This window comes from Pelophylax lessonae, assembly GCF_965119305.1.
Source record: "Pelophylax lessonae genome assembly, chromosome: 9".
In the NCBI taxonomy this organism is placed as follows: domain Eukaryota; kingdom Metazoa; phylum Chordata; class Amphibia; order Anura; family Ranidae; genus Pelophylax; species Pelophylax lessonae.
In genome coordinates, this window is record NC_138776.1 from 187,447,481 (window position 1) to 187,467,292 (window position 19,812).

The 19,812-nt window shown below is 45.0% G+C and overlaps 2 protein-coding genes across 3 annotated transcripts in view; one reads left to right on the forward strand and one right to left on the reverse strand.

Moving 5' to 3' along the window:
* RASGEF1A (RasGEF domain family member 1A) overlaps positions 1-19,812 on the reverse strand; it is a 565,812-nt gene that overhangs the window by 450,237 nt on the left and 95,763 nt on the right. The gene's annotated exons all lie outside the window — the stretch shown is intronic.
* On the forward strand, positions 7,117-9,976 carry LOC309564290 (uncharacterized protein; the record flags this gene model as incomplete). The annotated part of the gene is made up of 3 exons (XM_082268916.1): positions 7,117-7,356; positions 7,530-7,631; positions 9,094-9,976. Exons 1-3 carry the CDS (start codon positions 7,121-7,123, stop codon positions 9,974-9,976), a joined length of 1,221 nt encoding a protein of 406 aa, XP_082125042.1. The 5' UTR covers positions 7,117-7,120.

Genomic DNA, 19,812 nt, shown 5'->3' on the forward strand with positions numbered 1-19,812 from the left:
TTGTGGAAAGCCTTCCCAGAAGAGTGGAGGTTGCGATAGCCAAAGCTGGGATGGATGTAACTTCCATGCAGATCTGCCTGAAATATTGACAAGCGGATCTAATCAATGTGAAAGGGGCCTAGTACAGTAACAGGGAACACACAAGTACTAGGGAACTTAACTAGAACTGGGTGCATTTGAACCCTTAGACCAGTGTTTTTCATCCAGGGTTTCATGGAACCCTAGGTTTCCCCCAGTGGTTGCTAGGGGGTTCCTTGCAATAGGCAATTTATGTCCTTAGTTATCTGTGAGGGGGAAATTCTTCCCAATGTCTACAGGTGTAAGGAGCATTCTTCCCCCTGACCATCACACTAATGTATCACGAGTTGTAGACGTAGTAATTTCTAGCAGAGGTACCCTGAGACCTATGAGTTATTTCAAGGGTTCCTCTGTATTGAAAAGGTTGAGGGACTTTCTTAGACTGTCCAGCTGCCTCAGCTCTATTATTGGAAATCCCAACAGTGAGATTCAAAAGGATATCATAGAACTTGAGAAAGTGTAGTGAAGGGCAACCAAACTGGTGAAAGGAATGGAGGAGGACTTAATTTATCCTGTCTTCTGAATAGGCGATTAAAGGGTGGGGTATGATCACTACGTATAAATACACTGGTGGTCCATATAGTGAACTTGGTGTAGAGTTATTCACTTATTCAGGTCATTACAGAAGACAATGGGGCACTCTTCATGTTTGGAAGAAAAGTGATTTAACCTCCACATACGGAAAGGCATCTTCACAGTAAGAGCTATGAAAATGTTGAAAATACTCCCTCAAAAACTAGCTCTGGCCAGCCCAGTAGTTTGTTATACTAAAAGGGCTGGATGCATTTCTTAATGTACAAAATATAACTACCTATGAATATTTACAACCGGGGCAGATGATCCAGGGAATATTTGATTGCCTCCTGGGGGATCAGGAAGGATTTATTTTTCCTGGTGTAAATTTGACTATGCCTTAAAGGGTTTTTTTTTTTTTTTTTTTTTTTGCCCTCCTCTTGATCATCTGTGGGTATAGGATTGTGTATATGGAAGTTTTCTATTTGCTTATTTTTCTGTTGGGTGAACTAAATAGACTTGGAAGCCTGTGTAAGCAGCAGCCTTATATAGTGTGGGGCGTGGCCCCTGAGCCATGACTGGCTAAATGCACCCTGCCTTTGGCCAATCATGGCTCTGACAGGACATTGTGCTATGATTGGCCAAAGCATACAGGTCAGGTGCATACTTTGGCCAATCACAAGCACTTAATGCACTGCAATTGCGCAGTGCATTATGGGGCGTCATCAGTGGGCGAACTTGCCGCTGAGCGCCCCGGGTGTTCGTGTGTTTGGCAAACTTACATTCGACTCGAACATCAAGCCCATCTCTATTCAGAACTGTGGATATTTGCAAATACTATTTATCTTGGTGATAAGGAGATTATTGCATGCAGTAAAAAAAATTGCTGGAAGAAAAGCAAAGAATATTAACTGCTTAAGGACCACCCCACATACATATACTGCGGCAGGGTGGCCCTTAAGCGCAAAATCAGGTACCTGTGCGTGATTTCTTTCTTCGGCTCTGGGGTGTGCGCACTGTGTTCAATTACAGTGGGGACAAATCAGTGGGTCTGGCAGAAAAACCCTGCAATCTTTCAGAAAGTGGCAGAACGGCGGTCTGCCCATGTAAAAAAGGCAGATCGCTGTCCTGCTAATAAGAAAGACAGAGGTCTTGTGTTTCTGCTAAGATCTCTGTCTTTCCTCAGTTAAGCTATTCCCCACACAGTAAGAAAGCACTCCCAGGGGACACAGTTAATCTGATGTTAACCCCTTTTCTGCCACTGTCATTAGTACAGTGACAGTGCATTTTTTTTTAGCACTGATCACTGTATTGGTGTCACTGGTCCCCAAAAAGTATCACTTACTGTCAGATTTGTCCGCCACAATGTCGCAGTCCCACTAAAAATAGCTGATTGCCGCCAATACTAGTAAAAACAATACAAAAATACAAAAAAGGTAGCTTTTGCGCAAACCAACCAATATACACTTATTGGGATTTTTTTTTACTAAAAATGTAGCAGAATGCTAATTAGCCTAAATTGATTAAGAAAGTAGACTTTTTTTTTATTGGATATGTTTTATAAGTAAAAAATAATGTTTTTTTTTCCCAAAATTGTCAGTCTTTTTTTGTTTATAGCGCAAAAAATAAAAACCGCAGAGGTGATCAAATACCACCAAAAGGAAGCTCTATGTGTGGAAAAAAAAGGACTTCAATTTTATTTGGGTACAGTGTCGCACAACCGCGCAATTGTAAGTTAAAGCAATGCAGTGCAGTATCGCATAAAATGGCCCTGTCAGGAAGGGGGTAAAACCTTCCGAAACGGAAGTGGTTAACATCAATGTATACCTTTCGATGTGATAAGAGTAAACAAAAAGTCTGTGAAAATAAGTATACGCTGATACTTTGTATGCAAGGCATCACCCTTTCTCAAGTATGCATCATTTTACAGCGTACGTCCACATATCAGCGATTACCCAGTGGCTAGTAAAAATAATGAAGTACGTGAAATTGATTTTGTTTGCCTTGCTTTGTGGTCCCTGTCATTCTGATTTCTTCTATTCTGTCGTGCCGTATCAAGGAGCTGCATGAAAATTTAAATTATGTAACGCAAAGGTAGACAAGAACATAAGACAGGGAGAGCTTGATCAAATGCCGCATCATGCCAACACCACTTCTGCATAGTAACTCATTTCTAGGTTAGTGAAGGTAGGTGGTGTCACATTTGATAAATGGCCTTTTAAATTTCATTATATTATTTAAATTATAGATAAACACATCTCAAAGTGCTGTGATAATACAGTACATGCAATATTTTATAGCATTATTATTATTTTAGCCTTACAATTTTATCACTATTCTCTACTAACGCATATTTTTTTACATATTTGTTTGTATATGTAAGTATAGCATAGTTGATAGTGCGCACACACACAGGCCTTTTTTGTTTTTGGCTGGAACGCAGTGGCACTCCGTACAGCTTCCTTTGACAGTGGCATATCATCAATGTGTGCAGCAGGGCCGTGCAGAGACCTTTGGAGGGGCAGGTGCTCAAAGTATAAAAGGGGCACATGGAACAAGGCTTTAAATAGGACAGGTGTGGGGGGGGGGGGTGATCAGTGGCTGCGGACATGGTTCGGGGGGTGATCAGTGGCTGTGAATATGGTGCAGATAGTGGTCAGCGGCTGCTGACATGGTGCAGGTGGTGGTCTGGTCAGAGGCAAGGAACATGGCGCAGGGGGTGTTCAGGGGCTGCGGACATGGTGCAGGGGGTGGTCAGAGGCTGCAGGCATGGTGCAGCTGATGGTCTGGTCAGAGGCTACGGACATGGTGCAGGGGGTGGTAAGAGGCTACGGACATGGTGAAGCTGGTGGTCTGGTCAGAGGCTGCGGACATGGTGCAGGGGGTGGTAAGAGGCTGTGGACATGGTGCAGGTGGTGGTCTGATCAGAGGTGCGGACATGGTGCAGGGGGTAGTCAGAGGCTGCGGACATGGTGCAGGGGGTGGTAAGAGGCTGTGGACATGGTGCAGGTGGTGGTCTGATCAGAGGTGCAGACATGGTGCAGGGAGTGGTCAGAGGCTGCGGACATGGTGCAGGTGGTGGTCAGAGGCTACGGACATGGTTCAGCTGGTGGTCTGGTCAGAGGCTGCGGACATGGTGCAGGGGGTGGTAAGAGGCTGTGGACACTTATGACAGAAGAGACCTCTATGGTCTCTTCTGTTCTAAAAACTCTGCCTGTCAGTGGATTTTAAACCATACCTCTCAACTTTTTGAGTTGGGAACGAGAGACACCGTCTAGAAAAAGTATGTAGGCATAGGACACCCCCCCCCCCCTCCCACTTCCCCTTGAAGAAGAATTATACAAAAAATGATTAGTTAAAAATGATTGATTAGTGGTAGAAAAATCAGCTTTCTATTTTTTACCACCACTATTCCTTTTTACTGGCTTTTGAAATTTACAAATGCAGCAATTTAGAAATTTGATAAAAAGTTTAGCACTGGAAAATACTTTTTGATAGATAAAAAGTGCATTTTATATACAGCTGCAAGAAAAGGTATGTGAACCCTTTGGAATGATATAGATTTCGGTACAAATTGGTCATAAAATGTGATCTGATCAATAACCCTTTCCAGCTTTATGCAAGTCAACAATTCTTAATCATAGGTCTTCTGAGAGGTCTTTTGTGCGAGGCATCATTCACATCAGGCAATGCTTCTTGTGAAAAGCAAACCCAGAACTGGTGTGTGTTTTTTATAGGGCAGGGCAGCTGTAACCAACACCTCCAATCTCATCTCATTGATTGGGCTCCAGTTGGCTGACATCTCACTCCAATTAGCTCTTGGAGATGTCATTAGTCTAGAGGTTCACATACTTTTTCCACCTGCACTGTGAATGTTTACATGGTGTGTTCAATAAAAACATGGCAACATTTCATTCTTTGTGTGGTATTAGTTTAAGCAGACTGTGATTGTCTATTGTTGTGACTTAGATGATGATCAGATCTCATTTTATGACCAATTTGTGCTGAAATCCATATCATTCCAAAGAGTTCACATACTTTTTCTTGCAGCTGTAGATCAGACCAAAATGAGGGACACATGAGGAGGAAAGAGGGACTTTGTTCCAAATCAGGGATAGTCCCTCGAAATCAGGGACAGTTGGGAGCTCTATTTTAAACAAAAAGACTTTGCTATCACTTTAATAGTAATAAACCCCAAGAGTAATCATCACCAGTGCTTTGGATTTAATACGTAATAGTTCTTGTTAGTTGCATTATATCTATAGTTTGTCTTGCTGTGATTGTTGAAATTAAATCTAATTAAAAAGCAGCTTCAGGCAACATTGTGAACTAGTGAGCTAATGCTTTCTGTTCAACATTGCAACCGGAGTAGTATAGTCAACCTTTTTCTGAGAGTTCTGTGCTGCAAAGGAATCCTGAGACAGCAGCCTCAAAAAAAGAACTTGTGGCTGGGATTTTATTTCCTTCTCTAAAAGGCTAAAGAGGCATTTCTTCCTGAGAAGCACACAGTGCGGTGGATCAAGCGATCGCAATGAATGATTAAAGAGTGCATAGATAGAATGGGATATTTTTAAGTGGATGTGCACACTAAAGAGAATAAGCCATGCAAGGGTCCAGGCCTTTAAGGCCCCATTTATATCATTATCCGCTCTCAGCTATACTCCACAATGATACATCACAACATAATCTGCATTATTGGCTCATTCATAATGCCTAGCACTGATAAGTGAAGTAGGGCGAGTGTGGGGCAGTGACATTGGAGGTACCAAGCCCGTGTAGTTGCAGGCTCAGGATACATGTTGCCACCAGAGACATTTAACCCACCAAGGTTTCCTGAATCCGGGGTCTGATGCAACAAAAGGATACACAGACAAATAAAAAAACCCTTAGACCGAATTCACACTGAAGCGGCACGACTTCGGGGGCGACTTCACAAGTCGCGTGCACCGCGACTTCGGCGCGACTTGCACGAACTTCATATAATAAATGTCTATGCAAGTCGCTCCAAGGTCGCCCCGAAGTAGTACAGGACCCTTTTTCTAAGTCGGAGCGACTTGTGTCGCTCCTATTAAAACGGGTCCTGTAACACTGCATGGACTGCGATGGACCGCGACTTGTCAGGCTGACAAGTCTTGTGACAAGTCGCGGTAGTGTGAATAAAGCCTTAGGCTGCATATATATGAACTGCTCATTTTTGTTTTCCCAGAGCTGTTATTTCAAAATTTCTATCCTTACTGTGACAGCACATGCTAACATTTGTTTGTAGCAAATTTTTGATAATTCTGTGTAGAAATAAATACATAAAGATACGCATGAAACACTAAAAATACAAAACCTTATAAATGAGTTGCAGGGTAAATGGCAAACATCAATAAAAAAAAAATGTGTATGTGTATTATGGAATCAGTCTGTGTAATACCTGTTCTGGGGTTTATGATCCGTAGCTGCTCGGTAGGAAGATTAGTGGATTTTCTCTTCTTCCCAATTGGTGGTCTAGCATCCCGCTGCTAGGTGTGTGTCTGATTCGCTTAATGCCTGTGATTAAGACTGGGTGCCAGATGCTGGGACACTGTAATCCACACTCCAAGGGGTTCATTATCAGACAGGCTAAGGATGGAATGTGCACTCTAGGAAATCCAATTTCTGGAAAACAAGCTATCATACCAAACAAAATTTTTTAAACTTTACCTCTATATTGCGTTAAATAAAACCAGGGCCATCTTAAGAAACTGATGGTCCCAGGTCAAATATCTCACTGATGGGTCCAGGTCAAATATCTCACTGATGGGTCCAGGTCAAACACGTCAATGGTGGCCACTAGTGTTGAGCGAACACGGACTGTATTATTCGTGTTCGTACCGAATAATTGGATTTTTTTACCCGAACACGGACACGGACACTTTACTGTATGTTCGGGTAAAAATCCGTGTTCGGTCGTTTTATTTCCGGGTTTTGCATGCTTTGGCGCTCTTTTCATGGCGGGCTTTCAACAGCCAATCAACAATCGTTTAACTGGTGTGCCTTAAGCCATCCCAGCCATGCCTGCAAATGTCTTAGTAGCTGTGATTGGCCGTCTGAAGCATGTGACCAAGTCTTTATAAGTTCGAGGCAGCCGCCGCAGCAGCGTCATTCTGCTGCTTAGCTAAGGGACAGAGCACACATCAATGTGCTGGCTGCTGATTAGGGAAAGATAGGCAGGAAAAAACCATTTGTGTCCGGATAGAATTGAGGGACAGGTCGGAGTGTTTAGGCAGGGCGAGTTGTAGGCATTTTAGTGCCGGTTCACACTTATGCGCTTGCGCTTGCAATGCGAATTTGCAGTGCGATGTTTACCTTGCGTTTCTAAATAGTACAGCGCGATTGCAATGCGAATTGTACTTGCGTAATCATGTTAATTAAGCTCAGATGCGATTTCTGCTCCGGCCAATCAAAATAAAATGGGTGTAAACTTCCTGTGGACTTCCTGGTTTTTGTGGGGAGAGTTCGTTGTGGAGTGTCAGCTGTGTTTTGGTGTGTTCTTTTTGGCAGTATGTTTCATTTGCCCTTGGTCATGGCAGCAGTTGCTACTGTCACTGCTGCAGTCCTGATCGATATGGACAAAGAGAGGAGGAGGAGGAGGAGGGTGAGGATGATGAGAAAACGAAGATATTGGGTTCATCCCATAATTTCAAATAGGGAAGACAGAGGTCAGTTCAGTGTCCTCTATAATCATCTCCGTCAACATGAAGAGAAGTTCTTCAACTATACTCGGATGTCAGTTAATAGGTTAGTATGTGAAAGGGAGTCTCTCCTTCTCCTTCTCTCTTTTTTGCTGCTTCCCTATTTCTCTCTTTTCCCCCTCTCTCTTTTCACCTATATCTACCCCCGAATCATTCCAGAAGCTCCACACGTGCCCCTTTTGCTTGCCACTTACATGTGTTGTGTTTTTTATTTCTTAGTTTTGACGAATTACTTGGACTACTCTTTTCCCGTTTGGAGCGTCAGAACAGCACCTTCCGGAACAGTGTTGTCCCTGCTGAAAGATTGCTTGTTACATTACGGTAAGTGTGATATATTTTGTGAAATGTCATGTATTTTTTTCTCCATATTATGCAGACAGATATGATGGCAAAGTCGCTTCCAAAAAAAGTTTTTCTTTATTTTTTATTTTGTTGCATATAATAACAAGAACAAAAACAGAAACATGATGTCATAAAAGACAAATTTGGACAACATGGCGGTAGAGTGGCAAGTGTCCTATCCTATAGATCCAAAAAATTAGGTGAACTCTCATCTGGATCAAGTGGTGTTGAAGAGCTATCCAAGGTGTTGGGATATAGCCTAAATGGCACAAGCGGGGATGGGTTTCTTGATGGTCCACTTGTGGGCCTATATTGTGGATAGGGTGGAGGTAAGTTTGATGCCAATGCACTTGATTGTGGTGTCGGTGGTGGTCTGCGGGAGGGGGGGAAATGGGAAGAAGTGGAGACATCCGATGTTCTCCTGTGGGGGGGGATTACAGAGGGAATTGGAGAAGGAATAGGATATGGGATTTGGGATCTAGGGGTTTCATGAATGCTCCGGTATTGTTCAAAACTGGATGGATAAGGGTTTGGTGGAATGGCAGATTGAATGGGTGTTAAATTTGGGGTCCATGTATTCTCTTGCGGGAACTGTCTTGGTACAGAGAATGAATGGATACAGTTTTGTACTGCCATTCTCATCTCAAAATATCTTTCCGGCGGGACCTCTTTGAGAAGAGGCACTAAACTGTGGGCAAATAGTGTGTGTGGGCATCGCTGTGCATCTATTTGCTGGCTGATGCCAGACATAATGTCTAATAAATGTTTTGTCTGCTCATTATCTTCCGCCTGAGCAGTTGCCCTGCTGCCTCGCCTCCTGTGGGACGTAGAGCCTCGACTGCCTTGACTCAGTGGCCTGGTGGAAGGCGTGGAAGCGTCAGTTTCATTGTACTCCACTTCCGGTTCCTGAGCGGATATGGACTCATCCAAGCCCTGTGCCTCAATTGTTATGTTATCTACATTTGATGAACATGCAAATGCAATGCCTTCCTCTTCATCAACTGCTGCATGCTCCTCCTCCTCCCGTTCCTCCTGCTCATTCTCCACCTCCTCCCAACTTGCTTGTGTGCTGCAATTACAAATATGTAACTACTTTTCATTATCCGCTCCAAATACAATAAAGATGATAGGTGGGGATTGGAAGGTGAGGGGGTTGGGGGTGGGGGGGGGGGCAAGAGGGAGGGGGAAGGATGGGTTAATAAGTGAAAGAGGGAATTTGACAATAACTTACTTCCGCATTTCTAGAACCGGTACCAGAAAATCCAGACATCTGGCAAAGGCATAGGGACGCTTAGGGGGGGCACCGGATCCACTTCTCGCCTCACGTTCTAGTCTCTTATACCTCTGCATGGTGTCCTTGAGGCTACGCCATCTTGTTCGGATTAGTGATTCTGTAAGCGATAAACATGACTAATAATAATTTTCTATTTTTTTATTTCAGGTACCTTGGAACTGGAAATTCATTTGCGAGCTTGCATTATGAATTCAAATTGGGGAAATCCACTGTGAGCACAATTGTGCGTGATACCTGTATTGCCATTTGGGAGGTCCTAAGAGATGTGGTGATGAGAAAACCAACCGAAGAGGAGTGGATCTCTGTAGCTGATCTTTTTTGGGAGCGCTGCAACTTCCCTAACTGTGTCGGTGCAATAGATGGCAAGCACATCAGGATTGTGAGACCAGTTGGTAGCGGTACCAAATATTTTAATTACAAAAAATATTTTTCAGTGGTTTTGCTGGCAGTGGCGGATGCAAATTACTCATTCACCTACATAGATGTTGGTTCGTACGGGAGCAGTTCCGACTCCAGCATTTTTTCCCACTCCAGTTTTGGAAAAATGCTACGTGCCAAAAGCCTGGACCTCCCACATGAACGACCACTGCCTGGAACATCTCAGCCCAGTCTCCCATTTGTTTTTGTTGGGGACGAGGCTTTTGCGCTTTCAGAACACCTGCTACGCCCGTATGCAAATCGCTCACTGACTATCGAAAAGAGAGTTTTCAACTACAGGCTCACAAGAGCGCGCAGAGTTGTGGAGTGTAGTTTTGGAATTCTAGCAAATAAGTGGCGATTTCTTCACACACCAATGACTCTAACCATAGATAATGCCATAATTGCTGTCAAAGCTGCCTGTGCACTCCACAATTTTGTTAGATCAAGAGATGGATACCTCTTCGAGGACTCGTTGATGGATGATATGGAAGGTGCAGAGTGGATCCACACCAGGGGAAACTACAGAGGGGCCAACATCAGGGAGGATTTTACAGACTTCTTTATGAGTCCTGCCGGTCAAGTGCCATGGCAGCTTGATGCCATTCAATAAAGAGTGTTCATCATTCTCTGTACTTTGTTTAAATAAATACACTATTGTTAAAATGTTCAACATTGCGTAATTCAATTCTTTTAGTTTGTGGTTACCTACTGAGCATGCATGGTCTTCCACTTGCTCCGTCCTTTGGAGCAGGGCCCCCCATAGATCCCCTTCAAATCAGGGCCCCCCATAGATCCCCTTCACATCAGGTTCCCCCCATAGATCCCCTTCACATCGGGGCCCCCCATAGATCCCCTTCAAATCAGGGCCCCCCATAGATCCCCTTCACATCAGGGCCCCCATAGATCCCCTTCAAATCAGGGCCCCCATAGATCCCCTTCAAATCAGGGCCCCCCATAGATCCCCTTCACATCAGGGCCCCCATAGATCCCCTTCAAATCAGGGCCCCCATAGATCTCCTTCAAATCAGGGCCCCCCATAGATCCCCTTCAAATCAGTGCCCCCCCATAGATCCCCTTCACATCAGGGCCCCCATAGATCCCCTTCACATCAGGGCCCCCATAGATCCCCTTCAAATCAGGGCCCCCATAGATCCCCTTCAAATCAGGGCCCCCCATAGATCCCCTTCAAATCAGTGCCCCCCATAGATCCCCTTCAAATCAGGGCCCCCCATAGATCCCCTTCAAATCAGGGCCCCCCATAGATCCCCTTCACATCAGGTTCCCCCCATAGATCCCCTTCACATCAGGTTCCCCCCATAGATCCCCTTCACATCAGGGCCCCCCATAGATTCCCCTTTCTGTGATAAATATATACACACAGGAACCATAGAAAATATCTTCTTACCTTTATGTTTCCGCACTTGGGGTGTGAATCCATTCCAGTCCTGATACAGGCTTACACAAATCTCTTCCCACCCTCTTTTCTTCAGAGCATTATTCTTGTACTCTGCTGTACGGCTGTCCCATAGATATGGCCTGGCACGGACAAGCCTGATCAGCTCCTCGTTGTCGATCCCAATAAGTTTGGGTGCCATGTTTGTGGATGTCCAAGATGTTTGTGATTTTTGTGGATGTCACATGGAGGCTCGGGACAGGAAATAGAGGGGTGGAGCTGAAGGGACAAACTGTACACATATTCGCACATATCTGAACTGTACATGCGAGTTCAGACCGATTTACATTCATGTCTATGGAGACTAAATTCGCAACGCAGCGCTGTAAACTCGCACAAGACCCTTTTTATGATCGCATCACATTCGCATCTGGATCGCAACGCATAGATGTGAACGGCCGTCACGAATTCAATGTATTTTGTAAATGCATGCGATTGGAGACTATTTAGAACGCATCGTATTCGCAGTACAAGCGCATAAGTGTGAACCGGCACTGAGGGATAGAGTCTGCTGAATTATAGGGTCAGTGTCTTCTACAAACTACAATCGATATTGCTGTGTGGGGGGTGGGGTGAATCTGCACTCAATCCTGATCTACGATCTCTTCTCAATCCTGTTAGGGACAGAGTCTGCTGAATTTTAGGGAAACTGTGTTCTACAAACTACAATCGATATTGCTGTGTGGTGTGGGATTGGAGATAGGCAGGTGTCAGTGATCCACATCCATTTTTCTGTGTGTGAGCTGCAGTGAACACAATCTTTTTGGGCTGCAGTGAACACAATCTTTTTGGGCTGCAGTGAACACAATCTTTTTGGGCTGCAGTGAACACAATCTTTTTGGGGTGCAGTGAACAAAATCTTTTTGGGGTGCAGTGAACACAATCCTTTTTGGTGTGCAGTGAACACAATCTTTGTGGGGTGCAGTGAACAAAATCCTTTGTGGGGTGCAGTGAACACAATCTTTTTGGGGTGCAGTGAACAAAATCCTTTTTGGGGTGCAGTGAACAACATCCTTTTTGGGGTGCAGTGAACACAATCTTTTTGGGGTGCAGTGAACAAAATCCTTTGTGGGGTGCAGTGAACACAATCTTTTTGGGGTGCAGTGAACACAATCTTTTTGGGGTGGAGTGAACAACATCCTTTTTGGGGTGCAGTGAACAAAATCCTTTTTGGGGTGCAGTGAACAAAATCATTTTTGGGGTGCAGTGAACACAATCTTTGTGGGGTGCAGTGAACACAATCTTTTTGGGGTGGAGTGAACAACATCCTTTTTGGGGTGCAGTGAACAACATCCTTTTTGGGGTGCAGTGAACACAATCTTTTTGGGGTGCAGTGAACACAATCTTTGTGGGGTACAGTGAACAGAATCTTTGTGGGGTGCAGTGAACACAATCTTTGGGGGGTACAGTGAACACAATCTTTTTGGGGTGCAGTGAACACAATCTTTGTGGGGTGCAGTGAACACAATCTTTTTGGGGTGGAGTGAACAAAATCATTTTTGGGGTGCAGTGAACAACATCCTTTTTGGGGTGCAGTGATCAAAATCCTTTTTGGGGTGCAGTGAACACAATCTTTTTGGGGTGCAGTGAACAAAATCCTTTGTGGGGTGCAGTGAACAGAATCTTTGTGGGGTGCAGTGAACACAATCTTTGGGGGGGTACAGTGAACACAATCTTTTTGGGGTGCAGTGAACACAATCTTTGTGGGGTACAGTGAACAGAATCTTTGTGGGGTGCAGTGAACACAATCTTTGGGGGGTACAGTGAACACAATCTTTTTGGGGTGCAGTGAACACAATCTTTGGGGGGTACAGTGAACACAATCTTTTTGGGGTGCAGTGAACACAATCTTTGTGGGGTGCAGTGAACACAATCTTTGGGGGGGTACAGTGAACACAATCTTTTTGGGGTGCAGTGAACAACATCCTTTTAGGGTGCAGTGAACACAATCTTTGTGGGGTGCAGTGAACAACATCCTTTTAGGGTGCAGTGAACACAATCTTTGTGGGGTACAGTGAACAGAATCTTTGTGGGGTGCAGTGAACACAATCTTTGGGGGGTACAGTGAACACAATCTTTGTGAGGTGCAGTGAACACAATCTTTGTGGGGTGCAGTGAACACAATCATTGTGGGGTGCAGTGAACTCAATCTTTGTGGGGTACAGTGAACACAATCTCATACTTCTGAAGATTTGAGGGTGCTGCCTGTTCCATACTCCCCCTACTCCTCATCTAGCCTTTTAGGGGTACAAACAATAGTAATTGGGGCCTAGTGTGGTTGTGTACGTGTGATATACATACACTTTTTTTGGATCATATTTTCTATTCCGCTATTTAATCAAAAACCTTTGGGGATCAGTTAAATTGGGGGATAGTCTGTGTTGGTACGTGTGAGAGAGATCCACCTTTCCAAGTTGTTGGGGTTCATCTCATACTTCTGAAGGTTTGAGGGTGCTGCCTGTTCCATACTCCCCCTACTCCTAGCCTTTTAGGGGTACAAACAATAGTAATTGGGGCCTAGTGTGGTTGTGTACGTGTGATATACATACACTTTTTTTGGATCATATTTTCTATTCCGCTATTTAATCAAAAACCTTTGGGGATCAGTTAAATTGGGGGATAGTCTGTGTTGGTACGTGTGAGAGAGATCCACCTTTCCAAGTTGTTGGGGTTCATCTCATACTTCTGAAGGTTTGAGGGTGCTGCCTGTTCCATACCCCCCCTACTCCTCATCTAGCCTTTTAGGGGTACAAACAATAGTAATTGGGGCCTAGTGTGGTTGTGTACGTGTGATATACATACACTTTTTTTGGATCATATTTTCTATTCCGCTATTTAATCAAAAACCTTTGGGGATCAGTTAAATTGGGGGATAGTCTGTGTTGGTACGTGTGAGAGAGATCCACCTTTCCAAGTTTTTGGGGTTCATCTCATACTTCTGAAGGTTTGAGGGTGCTGCCTGTTCCATACCCCCCCTACTCCTCATCTAGCCTTTTAGGGGTACAAACAATAGTAATTGGGGCCTAGTGTGGTTGTGTACGTGTGATATACATACACTTTTTTTGGATCATATTTTCTATTCCGCTATTTAATCAAAAACCTTTGGGGATCAGTTAAATTGGGGGATAGTCTGTGTTGGTACGTGTGAGAGAGATCCACCTTTCCAAGTTGTTGGGGTTCATCTCATACTTCTGAAGGTTTGAGGGTGCTGCCTGTTCCATACCCCCCCTACTCCTCATCTAGCCTTTTAGGGGTACAAACAATAGTAATTGGGGCCTAGTGTGGTTGTGTACGTGTGATATACATACACTTTTTTTGGATCATATTTTCTATTCCGCTATTTAATCAAAAACCTTTGGGGATCAGTTAAATTGGGGGATAGTCTGTGTTGGTACGTGTGAGAGAGATCCACCTTTCCAAGTTTTTGGGGTTCATCTCATACTTCTGAAGATTTGAGGGTGCTGCCTGTTCCATACCCCCCCTACTCCTCATCTAGCCTTTTAGGGGTACAAACAATAGTAATTGGGGCCTAGTGTGGTTGTGTACGTGTGATATACATACACTTTTTTTGGATCATATTTTCTATTCCGCTATTTAATCAAAAACCTTTGGGGATCAGTTAAATTGGGGGATAGTCTGTGTTGGTACGTGTGAGAGAGATCCACCTTTCCAAGTTGTTGGGGTTCATCTCATACTTCTGAAGGTTTGAGGGTGCTGCCTGTTCCATACCCCCCCTACTCCTCATCTAGCCTTTTAGGGGTACAAACAATAGTAATTGGGGCCTAGTGTGGTTGTGTACGTGTGATATACATACACTTTTTTTGGATCATATTTTCTATTCCGCTATTTAATCAAAAACCTTTGGGGATCAGTTAAATTGGGGGATAGTCTGTGTTGGTACGTGTGAGAGAGATCCACCTTTCCAAGTTGTTGGGGTTCATCTCATACTTCTGAAGGTTTGAGGGTGCTGCCTGTTCCATACTCCCCCTACTCCTCATCTAGCCTTTTAGGGGTACAAACAATAGTAATTGGGGCCTAGTGTGGTTGTGTACGTGTGATATACATACACTTTTTTTGGATCATATTTTCTATTCCGCTATTTAATCAAAAACCTTTGGGGATCAGTTAAATTGGGGGATAGTCTGTGTTGGTACGTGTGAGAGAGATCCACCTTTCCAAGTTGTTGGGGTTCATCTCATACTTCTGAAGGTTTGAGGGTGCTGCCTGTTCCATACTCCCCCTACTCCTAGCCTTTTAGGGGTACAAACAATAGTAATTGGGGCCTAGTGTGGTTGTGTACGTGTGATATACATACACTTTTTTTGGATCATATTTTCTATTCCGCTATTTAATCAATAACCTTTGGGGATCAGTTAAATTGGGGGATAGTCTGTGTTGGTACGTGTGAGAGAGATCCACCTTTCCAAGTTGTTGGGGTTCATCTCATACTTCTGAAGGTTTGAGGGTGCTGCCTGTTCCATACCCCCCCTACTCCTCATCTAGCCTTTTAGGGGTACAAACAATAGTAATTGGGGCCTAGTGTGGTTGTGTACGTGTGATATACATACACTTTTTTTGGATCATATTTTCTATTCCGCTATTTAATCAAAAACCTTTGGGGATCAGTTAAATTGGGGGATAGTCTGTGTTGGTACGTGTGAGAGAGATCCACCTTTCCAAGTTGTTGGGGTTCATCTCATACTTCTGAAGGTTTGAGGGTGCTGCCTGTTCCATACTCCCCCTACTCCTAGCCTTTTAGGGGTACAAACAATAGTAATTGGGGCCTAGTGTGGTTGTGTACGTGTGATATACATACACTTTTTTTGGATCATATTTTCTATTCCGCTATTTAATCAAAAACCTTTGGGGATCAGTTAAATTGGGGGATAGTCTGTGTTGGTACGTGTGAGAGAGATCCACCTTTCCAAGTTGTTGGGGTTCATCTCATACTTCTGAAGGTTTGAGGGTGCTGCCTGTTCCATACTCCCCCTACTCCTCATCTAGCCTTTTAGGGGTACAAACAATAGTAATTGGGGCCTAGTGTGGTTGTGTACGTGTGATATACATACACTTTTTTTGGATCATATTTTCTATTCCGCTATTTAATCAAAAACCTTTGGGGATCAGTTAAATTGGGGGATAGTCTGTGTTGGTACGTGTGAGAGAGATCCACCTTTCCAAGTTGTTGGGGTTCATCTCATACTTCTGAAGGTTTGAGGGTGCTGCCTGTTCCATACTCCCCCTACTCCTCATCTAGCCTTTTAGGGGTACAAACAATAGTAATTGGGGCCCAGTGTGGTTGTGTACGTGTGATATACATACACTTTTTTTGGATCATATTTTCTATTCCGCTATTTAATCAAAAACCTTTGGGGATCAGTTAAATTGGGGGATAGTCTGTGTTGGTACGTGTGAGAGAGATCCACCTTTCCAAGTTGTTGGGGTTCATCTCATACTTCTGAAGGTTTGAGGGTGCTGCCTGTTCCATACCCCCCCTACTCCTCATCTAGCCTTTTAGGGGTACAAACAATAGTAATTGGGGCCTAGTGTGGTTGTGTACGTGTGATATACATACACTTTTTTTGGATCATATTTTCTATTCCGCTATTTAATCAAAAACCTTTGGGGATCAGTTAAATTGGGGGATAGTCTGTGTTGGTACGTGTGAGAGAGATCCACCTTTCCAAGTTTTTGGGGTTCATCTCATACTTCTGAAGATTTGAGGGTGCTGCATGTTCCATACTCCTCTTCCTCATCCTCCCTTTAGGGTAGGAAAAAATTTAATCGGGCCTAGTCTGTGTTTGTACGTGTGAGATACACAGTTTTTTATCCTATTCCGCTATTCAATACACACCCTTTTGGTGTAAAAAACATTAAATTGCGGCATAGTTTGCATATTTGACATTTGCATATATTGTGCCTTGTTGCGCTGTTTTGGGTACTCCACCAACATGGCCAGTGGCAATGACGCCATTCTCAGCTTAACTATCCCACTTCTATGCCTCCTTGAAAAAACAATTTGGGCGATGATGGAAGAGGATGTGGCACAGGATGAGGAGGAGGAGGAGGAGGATGAAGAGGTAACATTTCAAAGGCTTTCAGGGCAGTCATTCGCAAGGGGCTCCGAGGGTGGGTTCCTGCACACACAAACGCCAGGGACACAATTGTCCAGCAGGGGCACAGTTCTGGAGGATGAGGAGGATGAGGAGGAGGAGGAGCTGGAGGAGGAGATGGAACCATGTTCACAGCAGGGTGGCACCCAGGCCAGCTCATGGCCATCACTGGTGCGTGGCTGGGGGGATACAGAGGACACGGACGATACACCTCCCACAGAGGACAGCCTTTCGTCGCCTCTGGGCAGCCTGGCACACATGAGCGATTACATGCTGCAGTGTCTCCACAACGACCGCCGAGTTGCCCACATTCTAACTTGTGCTGATTACTGGGTGGCCACGCTGCTGGATCCCCGTTACAAGGACAACGTACCGTCCTTAATTCACTCACTGGAGCGCGATCGCAAGATGCGCGAGTACAAGCGCACGCTGGTAGACGCCATGCTGCTGGCATTCCCATCTGACAGCGGGGCCACAGTGGAAGCACAAGGCAGAGGAGGAGGAGGAGGAGGTCGCCAACGCAACCAGGGCACCGCCAGCACCTCAGAAGGCAGGGTTAGCATGGCCGAAATGTGGAAAAGCTTTGTCAGCACGCCACAACAAACAGCAGCACCAGCAGCTCAGATGGAACGTCTTAGCAGGAGGCAGCATTTTACCAACATGGTGGAGCAGTATGTGTGCACACGCCTACATGTAGTGAATGACGGGTCTGCCCCCTTCAACTTCTGGGTCTCCAAATTGGGCACATGGCCTGAGCTTGCCCTTTACGCCTTGGAGGTGCTGGCGTGCCCTGCAGCCAGTGTATTATCTGAACGGGTATTTAGCACGGCTGGGGGCGTTATAACAGACAAGCGCAGCCGCCTGTCCAGAGACAATGTGGACAAGCTCACGTTCATTAAAATGAACCAGGCATGGATCCCACGGGACTTTTCCGTACCTTATGCAGAATAGCAATGGATACCGACCTTACCCACCCATTGTTCCATTTTTGCTCTTTCTCACTCTTTTGGGGTGTACCCTCATTTAAAATTTTTGAAAAGAAGCAGTGTTGGCTACCTCGTCCTCCTCCTCAGGGCCAGATTAATGTAGGAGCTATTGGAGCTGCAGCTCCAGGCCCCTACCTTTTATATAGGCCCCGGGTTGGCCATATTCACTGTTACCGCTCTTCTGTCACTTGTAAACACAGAAGTCTGGCTTCTATGCTCGCTTCCCCAGGCAGCACCCTCAGAACCTCCCCACACAGCGTGAAGGCCGGACAAGGAGGGACAGTTGGCGATGCATGGATGTGTTTATGGGCTTCAGAGACAGCATCCCATGTTGAATTAGGCATGCATGGCTGCACCCTTCCTCCTCTGGGTGCATGGCAAGGCACGGCCCTTAAGGCCCTTCAAAATCCTCAGCACCAAGCCCATGATGCTGTTAATCCGGCCCTGGTCCTCCTCCACCGCCGCTTCCACCTACACCGCCTATAGGTGTGCGCAGCCTATTGCATTAAGGTGTGCACCCCAAAGTTGAAATACACATGCATGTGTTTGCCAGCAGGGAGAGTAATGTATCGGGGCCATGTACCTGTAGGCAAGGAGAAATAGAGCAGAGCAGGTCCCAGGGAGATCTTTCCCATCTCCTCACTGGCAATGCTATGTGCCCTAGGTGATTAGGGTGTGCCCAGGCACACCCAGCACACCCTGTGCGCACGCCTATGTCACCGCCACATCCACCACCACCTCAACCTCCCTCCTACTCCATATGGGCCTCGTCCTTCAGAGATGAAGAAGAACATTGTTTTATTTTTCTGTTTTTTTTTGTTGTTTTAAGTTATTTCCCTATCCACATTTGTTTGCAGAGCACTTGCCATGCTCTTAATTACGTTTTGCTGCCATTTGCAGCACTCTAGCCCTTTCCTTTGGTGTTTTAGAGCCATTTTAGTGCCTTAAAGTTCGGGTCCCCATTGACTTCAATGGGGTTCGGTGTCCGGGAAAAGTTCGGTAAAAGTCCGGGACACGGACCCGGACTTTTTTTTAAAGTTCGGCCGAACCCGTCGAACACGGACATCTAGGTGTCCGCTCAACCCTAGTGGCCACCCATCCTAAGTACAGGTGCTGTGGAACTACAAGTTCAACAGGTTTCTCTCTCTGTCTACAGTGCCATGTGCTGGGTAAGAGGTAACCAAGAGCCTTGGTTTATTTTATACATGGATGCTTTACCTTGTCACCTTGATTATGTATTTTCTTGCTAATGTTAACTCATCCAGGGCTAGAAATGGCCACAAGATCTAGAAGGTTACTCATATTGCAACTTAAGTCTCAGTAAAGTTGTTTCCACTGCATTAAGCCTGGTCTGAAGTTATTTAAGGGGTGCAAATGGGGTCTTGGCATATTTCTCAAGAACCTATGTCTGTAAAGCACTATGGAGTATCTGAAACACCACTACAAAAGGTTAACATGCAAGACAAAAAAGAGGAGGTAGTTGCCATGGGTAACCACAAGTAAGAACAACCACAGCCACTAGGTGTTTGGTGTGTTACTTGGTTAGGCAAAAGGTTCTCTGGAAGTGAGGGGGGTTGGTGCTCTGACCTTTCTAGTTGTCCATCACCTCTGGTCACTAGGAGCAGACTAGCGTCATGGAGATCTAAAAATCCAAGGCTTGATCACTGGGTACTGGGTTAATGAGGTTAATGAGCACACATAGGGGCTGCTATGTGCTCAGCAGGACTCCATTCTGTTACTGGGAGTGAGGTAACAGAGGTATGCTGGACCGGTGGAGTCGGCAACAGCTCTGCATGCCCCTCCGAATGCAACAAATACATCTACTCAAGTGTGCAGTTACTTGGGACAAATCATCTCAGTTTATTAGTGCTGCACATAAGTGGCTCATTTATGA